The sequence below is a fragment of the Knufia obscura genome (assembly GCF_036327395.1).
Source record: "Knufia obscura strain CCFEE 5817 isolate CBS 148926 chromosome Unknown scaffold_1, whole genome shotgun sequence".
Lineage (NCBI taxonomy): Eukaryota > Fungi > Ascomycota > Eurotiomycetes > Chaetothyriales > Trichomeriaceae > Knufia > Knufia obscura.
Genome location: NW_027042687.1, coordinates 2,320,244 through 2,335,671, shown reverse-complemented (window position 1 = coordinate 2,335,671; position 15,428 = coordinate 2,320,244). Strand labels below are relative to the sequence as shown.

Below are 15,428 nucleotides of genomic sequence, written 5' to 3'. Positions count from 1 at the left end.
AGAGTTTGGGTATCGATGACCTGGGTTGCGATCGTGAGATTTCCGTAGACAACGATATGGGCCGCGCTGAAGACGTGTCTAGAGATGTGGGTAGTCTCATCAAATTTCTGCTCTCAGCGAGTTGTTTGCTTCAAGGCCGTTCTAGTCGACCGCCCTGAAACAATTTGCAGTTCGTGGCCGTTGATCATATTTCCGACGGGACCGTGTGGATAGGATATTGAAAACTTTGATAGCGGACAAGCACTCTCGGACTCTATCAGGGCGTCGTTGGGGTGCGAACATGATCCTTACCACATGGAGTTGTTGAGGTAGCGTTCGGCTAACATTTGCGTTGTTAGGCTCGCTCGGCCGTTTCGCTAGATGGGTTAGCTGCCCGAGCAGGGCTACCACTGCTAGACATGGCCGGTCGGTTCGTACCACCTACCTTGTCCGGTCACAAAGCACTGAAACACAACACGAGCACGAGCCGCCAGCATGCTGCGAAAACAACATGTTTTTAGCAAGCAAGGAAACGCTGCGGACTTCATCTGCAATGCTCCAGGCCAAGTAGGCCAAGAAACTTGGCCGGCGTTCCAGAGGTTGGCAGCGTCAACGCCGGGTCTTGGGTTGTACAAGTATGACTCGTATATGATAGCATTTGCGCACGTCCGTCAACTGGTTGACAGCTGCGATAAAGTGAAGTCGTTGACGCTGCGATGATCCCGGCAAGGGACGTCGCAGTGGACTAGAGAAAAAGTTCTCGTACCTTACATTAGCGCCGGCTCTAGGCACAGCAACATTTGTTTCAGTGTGTTTATCACGATGTCATTGGTTGAGAGTTTGAGATCAAGCTCAATTATCAGACGCCGGCTGTTGTTGGCGTTCTGACGATCGGCATGGCATGCTTGACACTTGGTCAGATCCAAGATCTTGACCCCTTTCCAGACGGGAAGAACGTCCAGTCGGGTCAAGGCCACGAGTGCTGCCTCCACTGTTTGCTGACCCGAGCCTCCCAGTCCGGAATGGCCCAAGGCCTTGTGGCTCGCTTGGTCCGTTTCAGTGACAGCTTTGGCTTGTTAGTGGAGCTGAAGGCGTCTTCTCTGACAGGCATATCTGCGTTGCCCATGTCCGCCATCCGAACAGCAGGAGACAACGTATCTTACAGCGTTTTTCAGCTGCTCCCTCGCCTGTCGCTGCAGGAGAGGCACATGAAATGACAATTCGAAACGGTTCCCTCACTCCCATCTAGACCGTCCCAACCTCCACAGCTGTTTAGAGGAAAAGAAACACCGTGAAACATGCCCACCATGGTTCTCCTGGACTCGCAAGGCGGTAGGATCTGAGATATATGGCTGTCACCCTTCTCCTGGTGTACTCTCGTTCTTGTCCCAACAGCTTACCTTCCCTTCTGCAATCGTCTCACACGTTCTGTGCAACACACCGCACACCTCCATTCTTTTCAATCCTCTCAGGCTAGTCCTAGAGATTTACACTCACTTGAGCCAAGCTCGTGACACATTTCCCACACTCCTTCTCCGGTAGAACCAATCGACTCCCGAGCTAGCTCTCGAAACAACATCAGGACAATCCACCAACAACAACATCACAATCAACATCAAAAACAATACCATACAAGATGCAGTCCAAGACCCTTGCTCTCTTTGCTTTGTCAGCCTCAGCGGCTCTCGCTACCCCATTCCACAAGCGAGCTGACTTCCAGCATCACTCTCGATTCCACGGAACTGGCAATGCCGGTGTTCGACCTACCGGAACCGGCAGACCATTCCCAGCAGGAAACGACACCGAGAGCGTCTACGCCCCAACAGGCGATTACAGCATCCTGCCAGTCTCAAATACCTTCGGCAATGTCGCAACAGACTCGTCATGTGTGAGCACAAGCGTCGCGACCGAGACCTCGACCAACTTCGTAACAGTCACGGCTTCCGCCGCGGATATTGCTGAGACCAAGGTTATCGAGGGTAACAGCGTCAGCGCGGGTGCCTTTTATGGTCAGTCGAGAACACGAGGCGGTAACTGGGGCGAAAGCTCTGCTCCTGCTGCCACTGGCAGCTACTCGATGCCTTCCAGCTCTGTGTCATCTGCCGCCACAGGTAGCCTTTCCATGCCCTCAAGCTCTGCACCATCTGTTTCCAACCCATCTACGACTTTCGCAACGCAGACAAGCTCCTCCAAGTCTGCCGGTGCTTCAGCTTCAGTCTCCGCTTCCGCTTCTGCGTCCGCCTCCGCCGTCGCACCGCCCACTGGTTCCTCAGGCGGAAAGCGTGGTATCTCTTTCAACGATGCCAGCTTGGTTTCTGCATTCGGCAGCGCTGTCTCATGGTCATACAACTGGGGTGCATCTGCAGCAGGCACAATCGGAAACGGCGTCGAATTCGTCCCTATGATGTGGGGTCTCAACGATGTCTCCAGCTTCGCCTCCAGAGCTGGAAGCGCCACCCATGTTCTGTCCTTCAACGAGCCTGATCTCGGAGAGCAAGCAAACATCGACCCCAAGACTGCAGCCGAGAAGCACATCAGTGGTATGAAGGATCTAGTTGGCAAGGTCAAGATTGGCTCCCCGGCTGTGACCAACGGTGACAGCCAGAGCCCACTGATGGGCATTCCATGGTTGAACAAGTGGTTCGAGGAGTGTGCTGGTGCGTGTCCAGTCGACTTCGTCGCTTTCCATTGGTACGCTACTGCCGATAGCTTCGACTACTTCAAACAGCACGTTCAGGACGTCGTGGATGCGGCCGCCGCACAAGGCATCAACAAAGTGTGGCTTACCGAGTTCAAGCCAGAAGGTTCTGCCGACGCTCAAGCTGCCTTCATGAAGGAAGCTGTTCCATACCTGGACTCCCACCCAGCTGTCGAGCGATATGCTGCCTTCATGGCCTCCGAGGGCACCATGCTTACGAGCGGCAAGCTGAATTCGCTTGGGTCCGCATACGCTGGCTCAGCATAGACAAGGCAACTTATCTGAGAACCTTTCTCTTTTCTTGAACAAAAACTTGGTGTGATTTATGCTTGGTGTTGGCCGGAATCTTGAGTTCTAGCTTTTGGCATTGGCGCGTTCGAACTGGAAGTGGATAGTCCGCAGGTACAAAAGGTGACAGCTCTGTGAAAAAGTTCACGATGTATGATCTATGATCGAATTAGCGCCCATATAGACATTGGGAGGGAAGCCCAATAAACAACGTTTGACTCCACATATTTACCCTTTCATGAATAGAAGTGCAAATTTCGTATGCTAGATACAAAACAAACACATGCCATCACATTAAGGGAAAAGTGCTTGTCCCTGCGGAAATCTCTCACTCAGGTTGCACCTGCGGAAAGAGCTTGCTATCAATGCGGCCGCGCCTGCCCCCAGTCTATGTGAAAATGAATTGTTCAACATTCCGCAGTTTTCTCGCACTGGAGTGAAAGCGATAGACGGGTTGTCGCTGGTGCTATGGATGTTCGAAGAATCGAGGCCGAATAATTAGGTCATTTAGAAGATTTATACGTACATATTCAATCATCACGATCGATAGGTGCCCGGCACAACATCTATCCCGTATCTTCTGCCAAAACCACCTTGAGTGAGCCTCGTCGTCCACCACCCCAGCTTGAACAGTCTCTGAATAGAATGCTCCGGTGCATATGTCTCGACAACTACAGATTGTGAGTGGCTGTGCTTGAAGATCGAAGATGTGACTGTCGTCACTTCCTCCGTATTATCGCTGTCCGTGCACCAGGTACTACCTGCCCACAGACTCATCTGACCCCAGATTGTGCATGGGTTTGCATCGGCTGGTAACAGATCGATCAGCTGCATAGTGGTGACAGCAACGGCGCCACCAGCGATCATGACCCCTATCATGCACTGCAAGATCAACTTTGGCGTCTGGTGCTGTACCAGACGATCCTCGGAAGCACCGTCGCCACTCACCAACATCCCAGAGAAATTTAGTGAAACATCCCTTTCTTGCTGCTCCGCCTCTGACAAGCTTTCAGCGTTAGACCTCATTGTTCGAGACATGGCTTGGGCCATGTATCTTCTGTATAAACCTTGAATGCCTTGTTGTAACTGATCGAAATCAGACTGAGATGTAAGCTTCAATGTCTCTATTGGCATAGGATATCTACCAAAGAACACGCCTTGGAAGAATCGATCGATAACGGTTTTGTGGTTAGTGCTACCACCGAAAGTGTTACTTGTGTCGTTGAAAAACGCCAAGGAATTGTCAAAATGCGATTGGATACGAAATGGGAACGCTGTTTCACTCGTTGCTGTGCCCAAAGCGATTGAATCCGACGCAGGTACACGCAGCAATTGTGTTGAACTTTCATTGGCAGACACTGAGACATTCGTCTTCGGAAGCTCCATGTTCGGACCTTGAAAAGTCGCATTGATATCTATACTGTGGAGTTCCTGGTAACACACTTGAACAGCGATAGAAGCACCATCGGAACCGGTTTCTGCTAGCTCGGTGGGGCCGAGATAGCCATAGATGAACGCAAGCGAAGGGCAGCCTGGTGGGTTGTCGATTTGACCAGAATCTGATAGCTCTCCCGCGCTCGTGCCGGCCACATCGTCATATGGTCCCACGTGAAGATTGAGCACCTTGGCAAGGTAGGTTTCTGTCTCGTTCGTAGCAATGCTGAAGGTATACTGGAAAAAGAGCTCGGAGCCGTTTCCCCCGGTCCTCCACGAAGACAGTTTGATGGCAGCGGGTATGTGCTGCTTACGAGAGCAGTCTGCAGAATACGATTTCGGGAGATGCTGACGTTGTATTCTCCAGGTGCTGCTGTTTCACAGTTGAGGTTGGCTCGGAATCCAACTAGGGGGACTTCGAAAAGCTGAGTTGCTTCGGCATTTGAGCCAGCTTGATTCGTAACGTTGGACAGTTGAAGTTGTGGCAAGTATAGCTCTCCATAGGTGCCTTGCGGATAAGAGAGATTGAGGTTTTCGGTCAAGCTCAGCGCTATTGCAGCACCACCATCGTTGATTAGGCTGTCTGTCCAGCTAGCATTCATGATGTCGACGGCCTCGACACTGACGCTTGTTGGCGAGGGGACCGCGTTGATAGAATACAGACCAGATACAACAATCGTCAGCAGTGCACCTACGAAAGCTGCAATTGCTGAGCCGATCATGGCATAATCGAGGTTGAGGACCGCATGCCAGAAGGACACGACTGGGAGTTGGCGAAGAGGCGGCCTTCTTTCCAAGGCTGTCGTAGGCATGGACGACTTCAGCTGATGATATGGATAGAGCAGCATGACGTTGAAGTCTATGCAGTTGAACATGGTCGCAAGGAGGACCATGACCAACGCTGGTAGGAAGTGAGTGATCGTTGTCCTCCAAATCCCATGCACAGATGATACAGCTACAAAGCCGTTTCGACCCGACGACAGCCGTTGCAGGGCCTCAAGCGCACAGATCAACAAGGCTGCGTAGGTGAAAGTAAGACAAAGGAACCAGCGACTAGCTGTGAGTTGTTTCCACCATCCTTCGACTTCAGGGCCCAGGGCCTCGTGCTCGACTGGAGGAGTCCCTTTGACGGCCCCTGCAGTGATTGCGAAACCCTTGTCGGCTCTATCGAAAGTCACATTGAATGAATAGTCGGCCAAGGTCCTCTTCAGATCGGCTTCAGCTTTGCCTTCCGTGTCCGCGAACAACGCGTGCAGGCTGGTGCTTGTACCCACAAGTTGTGCAGTTTGTAGCATGGTCTGCGCTTGAACGTTCAGATTCCTTTTTGACCTAGCGAACAATAGGACCACACTAATGCAAACTGCGGCCATAAAAAGACCAAACATGAGCCAAGCCGACATTTCGGTAACTCGAAGAGAAGCAACGGAATACGAGACGTGGACTGGCGTCCCGCGCGGAGCATTACGCAACAGGTGTTGGTGTAGCACTTGGATGGCAACTTGCTTGTACGCTCGACTCGCCGCCTTCATGAAAAATTCCTGGTTTGATATTAAGCCTTCGTACCCATTCGACCCTTGAGCGGCCATGAGTTTAAGCATCGTATTAGGGTACTCGAGCGAGTACTCGTTGTCCAGTGATGAGCCAAACATGCCGCTTGTCGCTGACAAGACTAAATCCACCATGTTGTTCAGATCTGCATCCGTAAAGTTCTCTAGTGGTCCTGGAGCAGATTCGGGAATGCGCTCGGTATGCAATTTGTTGGACACCGGGTTCGCGCTTCCTGAAATGTTCAAGCTGCCTGAGGTATAGGATATTTTGCACAAGATGCTCGAAATCTGAGCGACCTCCGTCGAGAAGTCCACTGGGATAGTTTCATCGGAGACTTCGAGGTCATTGCTTGTATTCAACGTCTGCTGGTATCGCATGTCGGTCATGGTTATCAGGTTCCAGCTATTTTGGCCTGATTCGTCTTCGTCTTGGCACTTAACCTCGTTGATGGTTCCACTTAATTGACGCGGGGGACATACAAAGAGTGCCGGATTGAGCGCATAAATTGGCCCGGGGCTGTTCTCACAGGTTGACGATGATAGTCGGATCTGATGCTTTGGGTTGATATCCGTAGAGTTACCTGGTAGCAAGTCGACGCTCACATCTGCGTGCTGGCATGTGAATTCTGGGAAGAGTGCATCCACGACTATTGAGAAAGTGGAGTTGTTGATCAAGGTTTCGGGCAAGTCGAAAGCTGCGTACGCTGCGTCATCCGAGGTACTAGTAGGTGCGTCAAGGCCAGTGGCGAGAACACCGTACGCTGTGTAGACAGGCGATTGGTCTTGATTCAAACTGAGGTCAGAGAAGTTGTAGAGTGTCCCATCGAACGTCTCTTTGACCGTGCCGTTCAGCTCAGAGAATTGTGTGTGTGGCTCAAGAATGAGCAGGCCGGTTGAGGCAATGGTCGCAACTTTCAATAGGACGAAGCCCACAATGCCAAGGGCGACTGTACCGTGTCCATTGCGAATCGATGACCAGAAGCTAAGGGCTTGAAATGTAGAAATGTAGTCAAGCATTACCGATTTCGATGCGGTAGCATGCCCATTGCTCAATTCCATCCATGGCGCCGTGGTCTTGCATTCATAATCGATCTGCCGCCATCCTGCAACAAGGACGACCATGACGGCGGTTGGCGCATAGGTGAGAACACCTTGACTGACGACCGTAAAACTAAAGCCAGAATGCATCCTTGAAAAGTACCAAGCCAGGGCGAGCAGCGCAGAGATAGCAGTAAGTGACATGCTCAAAGCCCATAAAAGCCTGTTCTTCGGCCTCTTCGCGCAAGAGCCGAAAACTGCTTTTGTCCCTTCAACACTGTTCGAGATGGGGGGTGTCTGCATCGTGAGTAAATCGCGTTCCGCTTCGGAAACGTGGTTGGTAGGCATAGCTACGAGTCTGTGTAAGGTCGAGTACCGACGATCGAGCCCGCCGTCGTCTTTTCTAGGCTGGAAATATCGATGGAGAACTGCTGTGCCTATTCAACGTCGCCGCCGGCTATTGCAGGATTTGAAGAGCTTGGGCGTACAAAGAAAGATTGAACAGCATGCTCTAGCAAAGGCTTTTGAGCTCACGCTGCCAGCCGTGAGGTGGCCGCATAAGCCCCGAGACAAGGCAAGCGCATCTCTCAGACGCGAGCTTCTTGGGCCTCCAGACATAGTGGCCTGGACTATACCTTTGCAGATTACAATGATCTCGAAATACACGCGCGATAGAATGGTGAGTTAAGGATGGCTGGTTAGTCGTTGTGGATGGAAGGCTTACCAATAAGGGTGGCCGCAACCATGTTTCGAATTGACACAAGCACTGGCAGCGGTTAATGTATCCACCTTTGACCACGCGCGTACAGCTCGATCATGAAGGCTTGAAAGAGCATCATTCCATGCAGGAGAGGTAAGCCTCGCTTCATAAAGAACGTAAAAGCTATGTCGACTTCGGCGCCTGAAAACGAGTTGTTATGGTGAGCAATTGCATGTGATGTAGAAGCACATTTTGGAAGCATCACAGGAGCACATGTCCCCTAAGCTGTGCGCGTAGCATAATCAACTAGAGTCCCGTTCAGGTCGGCTTTGTAGTCTGAGCAGAAGCACACGGACAAAGTTGGTCGCCCGGAAGTATTGCATGAAGTACGCTTCGACTCGAAAACTTCAAGCACGAGTTAACATATGATCGGTGAAGTGGAGTCGAGCATTAAGTAGGACTCCGAAGACAACGTGCAAAGTGAGCAAACATGTACCAAGCAGTAATGGACAGGTCGACTACTGATATTCCCAGCAACGATACTCTCTCGTCTCAGGTGCTCTTGAACTTTCGTCTGGAAGACACTGGTACAATGTTTGGTGCTCTGAACAGGTTCATCTCGCGCCTGGACGCAGAACCATTACCTCAAAACCAATCTCAGAATGCGAATGACACTTCATACGGCTTTCAAGTCCTGCGCAACACGAACCCAGATCTGCCATTGGAACCATGGTTCGACTTCGTGATAGGGCTCAACGGTCGCTACATTGTGCGCGACCCAGGTTCTCTCACTCTGACCCGTTGCTAATGCGCGAGCAGGACAATCCCGATCCATCCCTCTTTCTGACTGAAGTACGGAATTGCGCAGGGGCACAATGCTCCTTCGAGCTATGGAGTGCAAAGGGCCAGAGGACACACTCGATTACTGTCCCGATACCGCATGATCTACAGTCCCTCGGCCTCACGTTACAGCTAGCACCCCTGAACTCAACCCAAAACATATGGCACGTCTTGACGATACCATCACCTCTTTCGCCTGCACATCAAGCTGGACTTCTACCACACAGCGACTACATCTTGGGCTCGCCGAGTGGGGCGTTAAGAGGAGAGGGCGCACTGGGCGAACTCGTGGAAGATCATCTGAATAGAAGCCTAACGCTATGGGTCTACAATTCTGAGTTTGATGTGGTCCGAGAAGTTGAGCTGATACCAAGGAGGGGCTGGGGAGGTGAAGGTGCCCTGGGAGCAGTCCTTGGCTATGGTGCCCTGCATAGACTGCCACTTGGCCTTGGTGAGGAGGTGCAAGCTCCAGGTGAGAACATGTTCGATGCAGACCGGAAGAGCTTGGAGACGTACAACAACACCTTTTCTGAGAAGCAACCGATCCCTGAATTACTTTCTCAACCAGCAGCCGCACCCCTCGCTCCTCCTCCAATGATGAACCCTAACGCTCCTCCTCCAAGTCGAGCTGCAGGTGGGAGACACAAGAAAACCCGCCATGCTGCTGTGCCAGGCTTCGACGATATGTTTGCCGAAGGTGCCCAGAAAAGTGCAGAACGAGATTCTGCACCTTCGAGAAAAGGCACACCCGCTGCGCCTCCACCAAGAGTAGGATCTGTCGCGCCTTCAAACACAGGTACTGCCACCACACAAGACGATGAAGACCTAGGCGAGCCAGGTGAGGCAGAGGTCACTTGAAAGGCTGCCTTGTTCATGGTAAACTCCCTGCAAAATCCATCTCTTGCTGCCACCAGGTCTTGAACCGCTTCAGCCTGGCAGTGTATTCGGCGCCCAGTTGACGACCTGGCTCCGTCTTCATCATGTCCTCCAACTTGAACAGCTTGTCATCAAAATGATCAATAGTCCCAGAGAGATCCCGAGCAGTCTGCGCAGCTCCATATGCGAAACAGCGACCCACGCCAATAGTTCCAATAGCATCGAGTCGATCGGCATCTTGAACGATGGCAAGTTCTGGAATGGTGATGATCAGGTCGCGCACTTTCTGAGGATTCTTAACCTCTGACGTGTACGACACACCATCGATCAGTGCTTGGATCCTTTGAGCGAGTATCTCACTCAGGCCCAAGCGGATAAGCTCTCGCTGCGCCTCGGGTACAGTTGTTACTTGAGCAGACCGATACTTCCTATCGTCAATGTCGTGCATAAGCGCGCCGAGGATCACGGTGAGGGCATCATAAGCTGACTTGGTCCGTCGCTGTTCCTGCTCCAAAATTTTGATTGCAATGGCAGTCACTCTCAGCACGTGATTGAAGTCATGCGAGGCGTCAAACTTTGGGTCTTGGAAATATTTTTCTGTGTACTTTGCAACTTGCCGGACCAGATCGGCCTGCTCACCCGTCAGAGCATGATATTGTGCTGGATCGAACATCTTGGTTCGCAACTGTGCTTACAGCTATCAGTGTATGGAAAGGGGGAGATTTCAATCAATGTCAACGATCGTGCTGCTTGGTCAAGGTCTTGTGCTCACAACGCAGATTGTCGATATAAGGCGGGAGACATTTTTGGTTCCACGTTGCGCCAACGTTATAAGCGTGCAGATCATGTGATAGCGCGTTTCGCTTAAACGAGCAGGTGTTCATCTTCGTAAGAGATGAGCAAGACCGTTTCTTTCTATTCAGAATTACCATATCACGCTGTGTCGAAGATTTTCAATGGCAGACTCTGGCGGACCATGTTTGAAGGTCCAGAATTCCACCAAAGTTTGGCCAAGAACATATTCTATCATTACTGAAGAAAGGCCCGGGCATCCGCACGTGCAGAAGTTCCGGCACTCTATTGGTTGTACTATCCACCATCTGACTTCGAAACCGCCATGTCTAACATCATGACCAAAGATGATCAGGAATGGGCTTTCTGTTCCTGCATGAACAAGTTACAACGTGCAGCATCGCGGCTGAAGGAACGAATCTCGTGATACATAGTACCAAGAACGAATTCGCCTCATTTGACTGATCTAAATAGGCTCGGGTCCTTTATACAATAATATAGAAGTGCCAAAACATATATTTACTCTAGCCTAAACGATACAAGCTCATTCACGAGAACACTGGCATCGCGATGAGTACGACCGGAATCATGAGCACCATCACCTCACCACCCTCCCGCCTCTCAACAGACTCAACGACTCACCTGCTCTCATCAACATCAACCACCCAAAACTCCCGCCCCTCAAGACCACCATCAATAGCCCCTAGCATCACCTCCGTCCTTAGCGACGCAACAACAATCACAGCCCCGACCCATATTCAACGCGGCTTCGCCTCACGCGAATCATATCTCGCTGCTCTTAACGAGTTCGCGGAACGGAAGTCGCATATGGAGACCCATGAGCACACGTTACATGGGTGGTATGGAGGGAAGACTGCGGATGAATATAAGGCGAGGTTGAGTTTGAGGGAGGAGAGGAGGTTACGTAAGGAGGGCGAGCGGAGGGAGCAGGAGAGGAGGAGGACGTTGGTAGGAGTTCCAAAAGACAGTGGACATGTAGATGGTGTGGAACCGGGAAACGCGGGGGGTAATGCGGCGGATGAGATGTCGAGGGTTGAGACGAAGAAAAGCCAGAAGGAGGGACGGATGAGGAGGCTGAGTAGAGTGTTTACTGGTGGGAGGAGGGCAACGGTCGCTTGACTCCGCCGCAAGTTTCATCAACATCGATGAATTGTCCTTCTAGCCAGAAAGGGAGTACCAGTAGATTTTCCGAATTTCCCAGTGGATGCAGCTTCCATGAATGTGAACACAACGCTGTACCACACACTTGCCTTTGATCTGATTCACGATGCAACTGCGTCCCGGACTTCAGACTCGCCCTTGATAGACAGCATTGACGTGCTACGGGAAGCTCCGTCAACTCAACGAGACATGAGGAAGCCGCGTGTCAGAAAAGCAGACACCTCGAATTTGCTACACTGGCATGAGCAGCTCATGAGTGTAAGTTAACGATGAGAAGGACAGAGGAAGGTGACATGCTACTGGCGAGGAAGTTGCCAGGCAGTCCTATGACAACCCTCCAAGCTTGCCGAGGCCTCGCCAGATCGAAACTAATTTTTATTTTGTTCTAGTACAACACAACTTGTAGCTCGACACCACTAACACGTGTCTTGCAATTGTGCTAAGCAGTGTTAATGGCACATGAGCAGCGAGAGTGAAGCTGATCACAGTGATCTGTGGTATGCGCTTGCAAATGCGCGCCGCAATCAACGTATGCGATAACATTTTGCTTCATCTCGCCCAGCATACAGTAGCGTTACCAAAGCCATCAGTGTCCAGCCTCCGGACCGGAGAGTAGGCAGCAACTATCTCTTAGCGTTGCAAACATGCCATCTGACCAAAATGGCTTCAAGAAGCCCATGGCCCTCGGCTCCAAAGCCAGATCTTTCATTCCCATGACACCTCGATCGCTGAAGCCTAACCATGGCAGCCGCGGTGACTTTGCGAAACAGGTTGCTGATCATACAGGTCGAGGACAAGATGGACAACCACCACAGAAGAAATTTAGGTCGAATGCTGCGCCTAAGGGAACGAAATTCGCAAGTGGCTATACCGACCGAGCGAAAGAAAGGCTGAAAGAGCAGGAAGATGCGGGAGAAGGCATACAGGAACGACTCAAGGCGCTGGAGAAGATGGTTAAGGATGAGGAGATTGACCAAGAGACCTTCGAGAAGCTGCGCGATGAGCTCGGTGTGGGTGGTGACACGTCCAGTACACATCTTGTCAAGGGTCTGGATTTCAAGCTGCTTGAGCGGGTGAGGAGAGGGGAGGATGTAAACAAAGCTCCAATTACGGCTGTCACAGAAGAGTCACCGAGCGCAGAAGAAGATGTGGATGTGGAAGACGAGCTCGAGAAGGCACTGGAGAAGGATGTCGCAGTATCAGCTCAAACCGAAACTTCAGATCCGGCGGGTCAGGATACTGCCGACATCGAGACACCAGCACATACAGCTACGCTTAGCAGGAATGAGATTCTCCGGCGACTGAAGGAGAACCGCAAGAATCCTGGTCTCTCGTCTACAGAGGCGGCAACCCAAGAGCCTCAACCGAGTCTCGACCATTCCAAATTCCGTAAGCTGGAATCTGCGAAGAAGCCGAACAAGCACAAATTTACAGAGATCATCAACGGACGGAGACGCGAGGTTCTGGTGATTACAGGCAAGGATGGACAGACCAAGCGAAAGACTCGCTGGCTTGATCCAGAACCGGATCCATCCACTGCGAAGAAGAGCGAGGAGCAACCATGGGGAGGTGATCTCTCTGACGAACTGCTTGCGAGACAGAAGGCTGCAGCGGAACAAGCCGCAAAGCAGGACGACGACGAAGAGGACGACAATATCTTCGGAGGAGTGACGGACTACGATCCATTGGCAGGTCTTAACAGCGATGAAGACGAGGACGGGGGAGACAAAGGACCCGTTACCAAGAAAGAGGGAGAGCCTGTGGAGGAGGCGGCAGTAGGAGAGGAAGAAAGCCGCATAGAAATGGTGAAGCCGCTGAAATCAACAGCACAACCACGGAACTACTTTGCCACAGGCACCGCCGATTCGACCGAGGAAGCTTCGAGAGCTCCAGCACACGACCCAACGATACTCGCAGCGATCAAGCGAGCTGCCCAAATTCGGAAGCAAGAGGAAGCAGAAGGTGCTGAGGCAGTTTCTGACGCAGATGCGGATGTCGCAACTAGACCTGCCGAGAGTTCGGAGCGCAGTAAGGCCTTGCTAAAGAAGCTTCAACAACAATCCGGACAGGACGATATGGACCTGGATATGGGCTTCGGTGGCGACACACGATATGACGACGATGACGGCGACACCAAGCAAAAGTTGAGCGAATGGAGAGGCGTAGGTGCATATGGCGAGGATGATGAAGAGGACGCCGGCAAGAAAGGAGGTGACGCGAAGAGGAAGCGTGGCGGGAAGAAGAGGAAGGGCGACAAGAACAGTTACACCGATGTTATGAATGTCATCGAGGGCAGGAAGAAAGGCTGAGGCAACAAGCACGGGGTACGACACGCTGCCCACTGCCGTCACTACAAGAATCCAAGCACCTACTAGGCTAAGGACTACGAATTTCATCAGAACGATCCGAATCAGGTGCTAGGAACGAGGACATATCTCTCGCAAGATATGCGCCTATCGTCCTCGAGCTGTGGTATGCCACTGGCAAACTGACCTTGCACAGAGCATTTAGAGCAGCCAACGACTTTGACTGAAATCGATTTCTTGGCCCGGAAAACTAAAAAGGTCAAGCGACTGGTCGTAAACGCCGTGCACAATGGAATTTGTGATGGCCCAACAACTGTTCGTTATCGTTTGTCAAATGGTCCTGGGGTGTGATTGCTTTGGTCGTCGCTACTAAGATACTATCACGGCGTGCTCCCAGCTACGATGAGGCAAGACTAGCTGCATGAAGCGCGTACTGAGCTAGTGTCTGGTAAGGACGTCTCTGTTATACCAGACTGAATAGGGTCTGGTTTGGGGTGCTCAGTATTTGGTACACACGGCGCACACAGCCACTATGATCAAGCGCGCCAAACTATGCCAAAATATCATCTCCAGGCAGCAGCACACATTCCTCGACAAATATTGCAGTTATAACCTCCCAAGCTATATTGCCATTCTGTCGTTTCTGCCAACATCGTCAAAACCAGTGAACAATACAAACAAGAAAGCAAAGTTGCAATATGGGTGCATCATCATCAGCCATGCGAACAACCAAAAAGAGCGACCTCTCGTCGCACCTAGCGAACCTGCAAACAAATACAGGCAATGTTGCACCGCCATCATACTCTGAAGTCGTGCCCGGACCGCCTCCACAATCATATATGCCAACCCGCGAGCTCTCGCCACTCTCTCGCTACACCTCGCCCAACATCAACCTCATCGTCGGTCCAGATCAGGTCTGTCTTACCGTCCAGCAGCACGTCCTGGACAAAGCACCGTTCAATATGAGAAATGATTTTCAGGATATGGTCGCCAATGGCTGCATCCATCTCCCCAACGACGACCCAGAAGGTATCGCCGAGCTCGTCGATTGGCTGTACACTAACACGGTCTCCCCCATCACATTCGACAAGACCAATCCGCTACGATCGGAGAACGAATTCCAGCAATGCCAAGCAAAAGCCAAAGCATACGTAATAGCCAGCAAATACGGTATCGAAGCCCTTATGAACAAAATCACCGATATGTTCGTTGCCTACCATAAAACACGATTCGTCAATCCCGGAACCATCACGATCTTGACGAGAGCCGGTCTACGAACTTCCAAGCTTCGACAATTTCTCCTCTGGTCGTTCGTCGCTTCGCTTCTGAAACGGGGTATGGAAGCTGGCAACAATACATGGACTACTTTCTGTCTGAGAGATGATCAGTTCGAGACTAGTATCATGGGTTTGGACCCTACGGATATGCTCGACGTCCTCCGAGAGTGCCATCTAGAGTATCATCATAGAATGTCAGGGTTCACGCAAGCGCCTCACTACGTACAAGGCAGGTGCGCCTGGCACACTCATGAGCGGTCACATCGTTGCAGCGGACAAGAGCCTGGTCAATAATCGGCTAAGCAATAATGGAGACATACATGCGATTTTTGTGATCTTCAGCCTCGAGTCACAGCCCTGGACTCTCGAGAACCAACGCCTGTTGCTCCTGCCTTGTTGCGTTACCCAGATCGACTGACAATCACTCTTCAACGCAATACGAGAAACAAATCCCACAACTGTTCCTTCCAA

General features: G+C 51.5%; 7 protein-coding genes across 7 annotated transcripts; 5 read left to right on the top strand and 2 right to left on the bottom strand.

Moving 5' to 3' along the window:
- Nucleotides 1–1,615: 1,615 nt before the first annotated feature.
- PMZ80_000886 (uncharacterized protein) lies at nucleotides 1,616–2,944 on the top strand (the record flags this gene model as incomplete). The annotated part of the gene is made up of 1 exon (XM_064869336.1): nucleotides 1,616–2,944. One exon carries the CDS (start codon nucleotides 1,616–1,618, stop codon nucleotides 2,942–2,944), a length of 1,329 nt encoding a protein of 442 aa, XP_064734833.1.
- Nucleotides 2,945–3,502: 558 nt separating this feature from the next.
- Nucleotides 3,503–7,287, bottom strand: PMZ80_000885 (uncharacterized protein; the record flags this gene model as incomplete). The annotated part of the gene is made up of 2 exons (XM_064869335.1): nucleotides 3,503–4,705; nucleotides 4,753–7,287. The coding sequence occupies 2 exons, from the start codon at nucleotides 7,285–7,287 to the stop codon at nucleotides 3,503–3,505; spliced, it is 3,738 nt and encodes a 1,245-aa protein (XP_064734832.1).
- Nucleotides 7,288–8,189: 902 nt separating this feature from the next.
- Nucleotides 8,190–9,382, top strand: PMZ80_000884 (uncharacterized protein; the record flags this gene model as incomplete). Its single annotated transcript, XM_064869334.1, has 2 exons — nucleotides 8,190–8,453; nucleotides 8,504–9,382. The coding sequence occupies 2 exons, from the start codon at nucleotides 8,190–8,192 to the stop codon at nucleotides 9,380–9,382; spliced, it is 1,143 nt and encodes a 380-aa protein (XP_064734831.1).
- A 13-nt stretch (nucleotides 9,383–9,395) lies between these two features.
- Nucleotides 9,396–10,073, bottom strand: PMZ80_000883 (uncharacterized protein; the record flags this gene model as incomplete). The annotated part of the gene is made up of 1 exon (XM_064869333.1): nucleotides 9,396–10,073. One exon carries the CDS (start codon nucleotides 10,071–10,073, stop codon nucleotides 9,396–9,398), a length of 678 nt encoding a protein of 225 aa, XP_064734830.1.
- A 689-nt stretch (nucleotides 10,074–10,762) lies between these two features.
- PMZ80_000882 (uncharacterized protein) lies at nucleotides 10,763–11,332 on the top strand (the record flags this gene model as incomplete). Its single annotated transcript, XM_064869332.1, has 1 exon — nucleotides 10,763–11,332. One exon carries the CDS (start codon nucleotides 10,763–10,765, stop codon nucleotides 11,330–11,332), a length of 570 nt encoding a protein of 189 aa, XP_064734829.1.
- Nucleotides 11,333–12,018: 686 nt separating this feature from the next.
- PMZ80_000881 (uncharacterized protein) lies at nucleotides 12,019–13,683 on the top strand (the record flags this gene model as incomplete). The annotated part of the gene is made up of 1 exon (XM_064869331.1): nucleotides 12,019–13,683. The coding sequence occupies one exon, from the start codon at nucleotides 12,019–12,021 to the stop codon at nucleotides 13,681–13,683; it is 1,665 nt and encodes a 554-aa protein (XP_064734828.1).
- A 695-nt stretch (nucleotides 13,684–14,378) lies between these two features.
- On the top strand, nucleotides 14,379–15,251 carry PMZ80_000880 (uncharacterized protein; the record flags this gene model as incomplete). Its single annotated transcript, XM_064869330.1, has 1 exon — nucleotides 14,379–15,251. The coding sequence occupies one exon, from the start codon at nucleotides 14,379–14,381 to the stop codon at nucleotides 15,249–15,251; it is 873 nt and encodes a 290-aa protein (XP_064734827.1).
- Nucleotides 15,252–15,428: the final 177 nt, after the last annotated feature.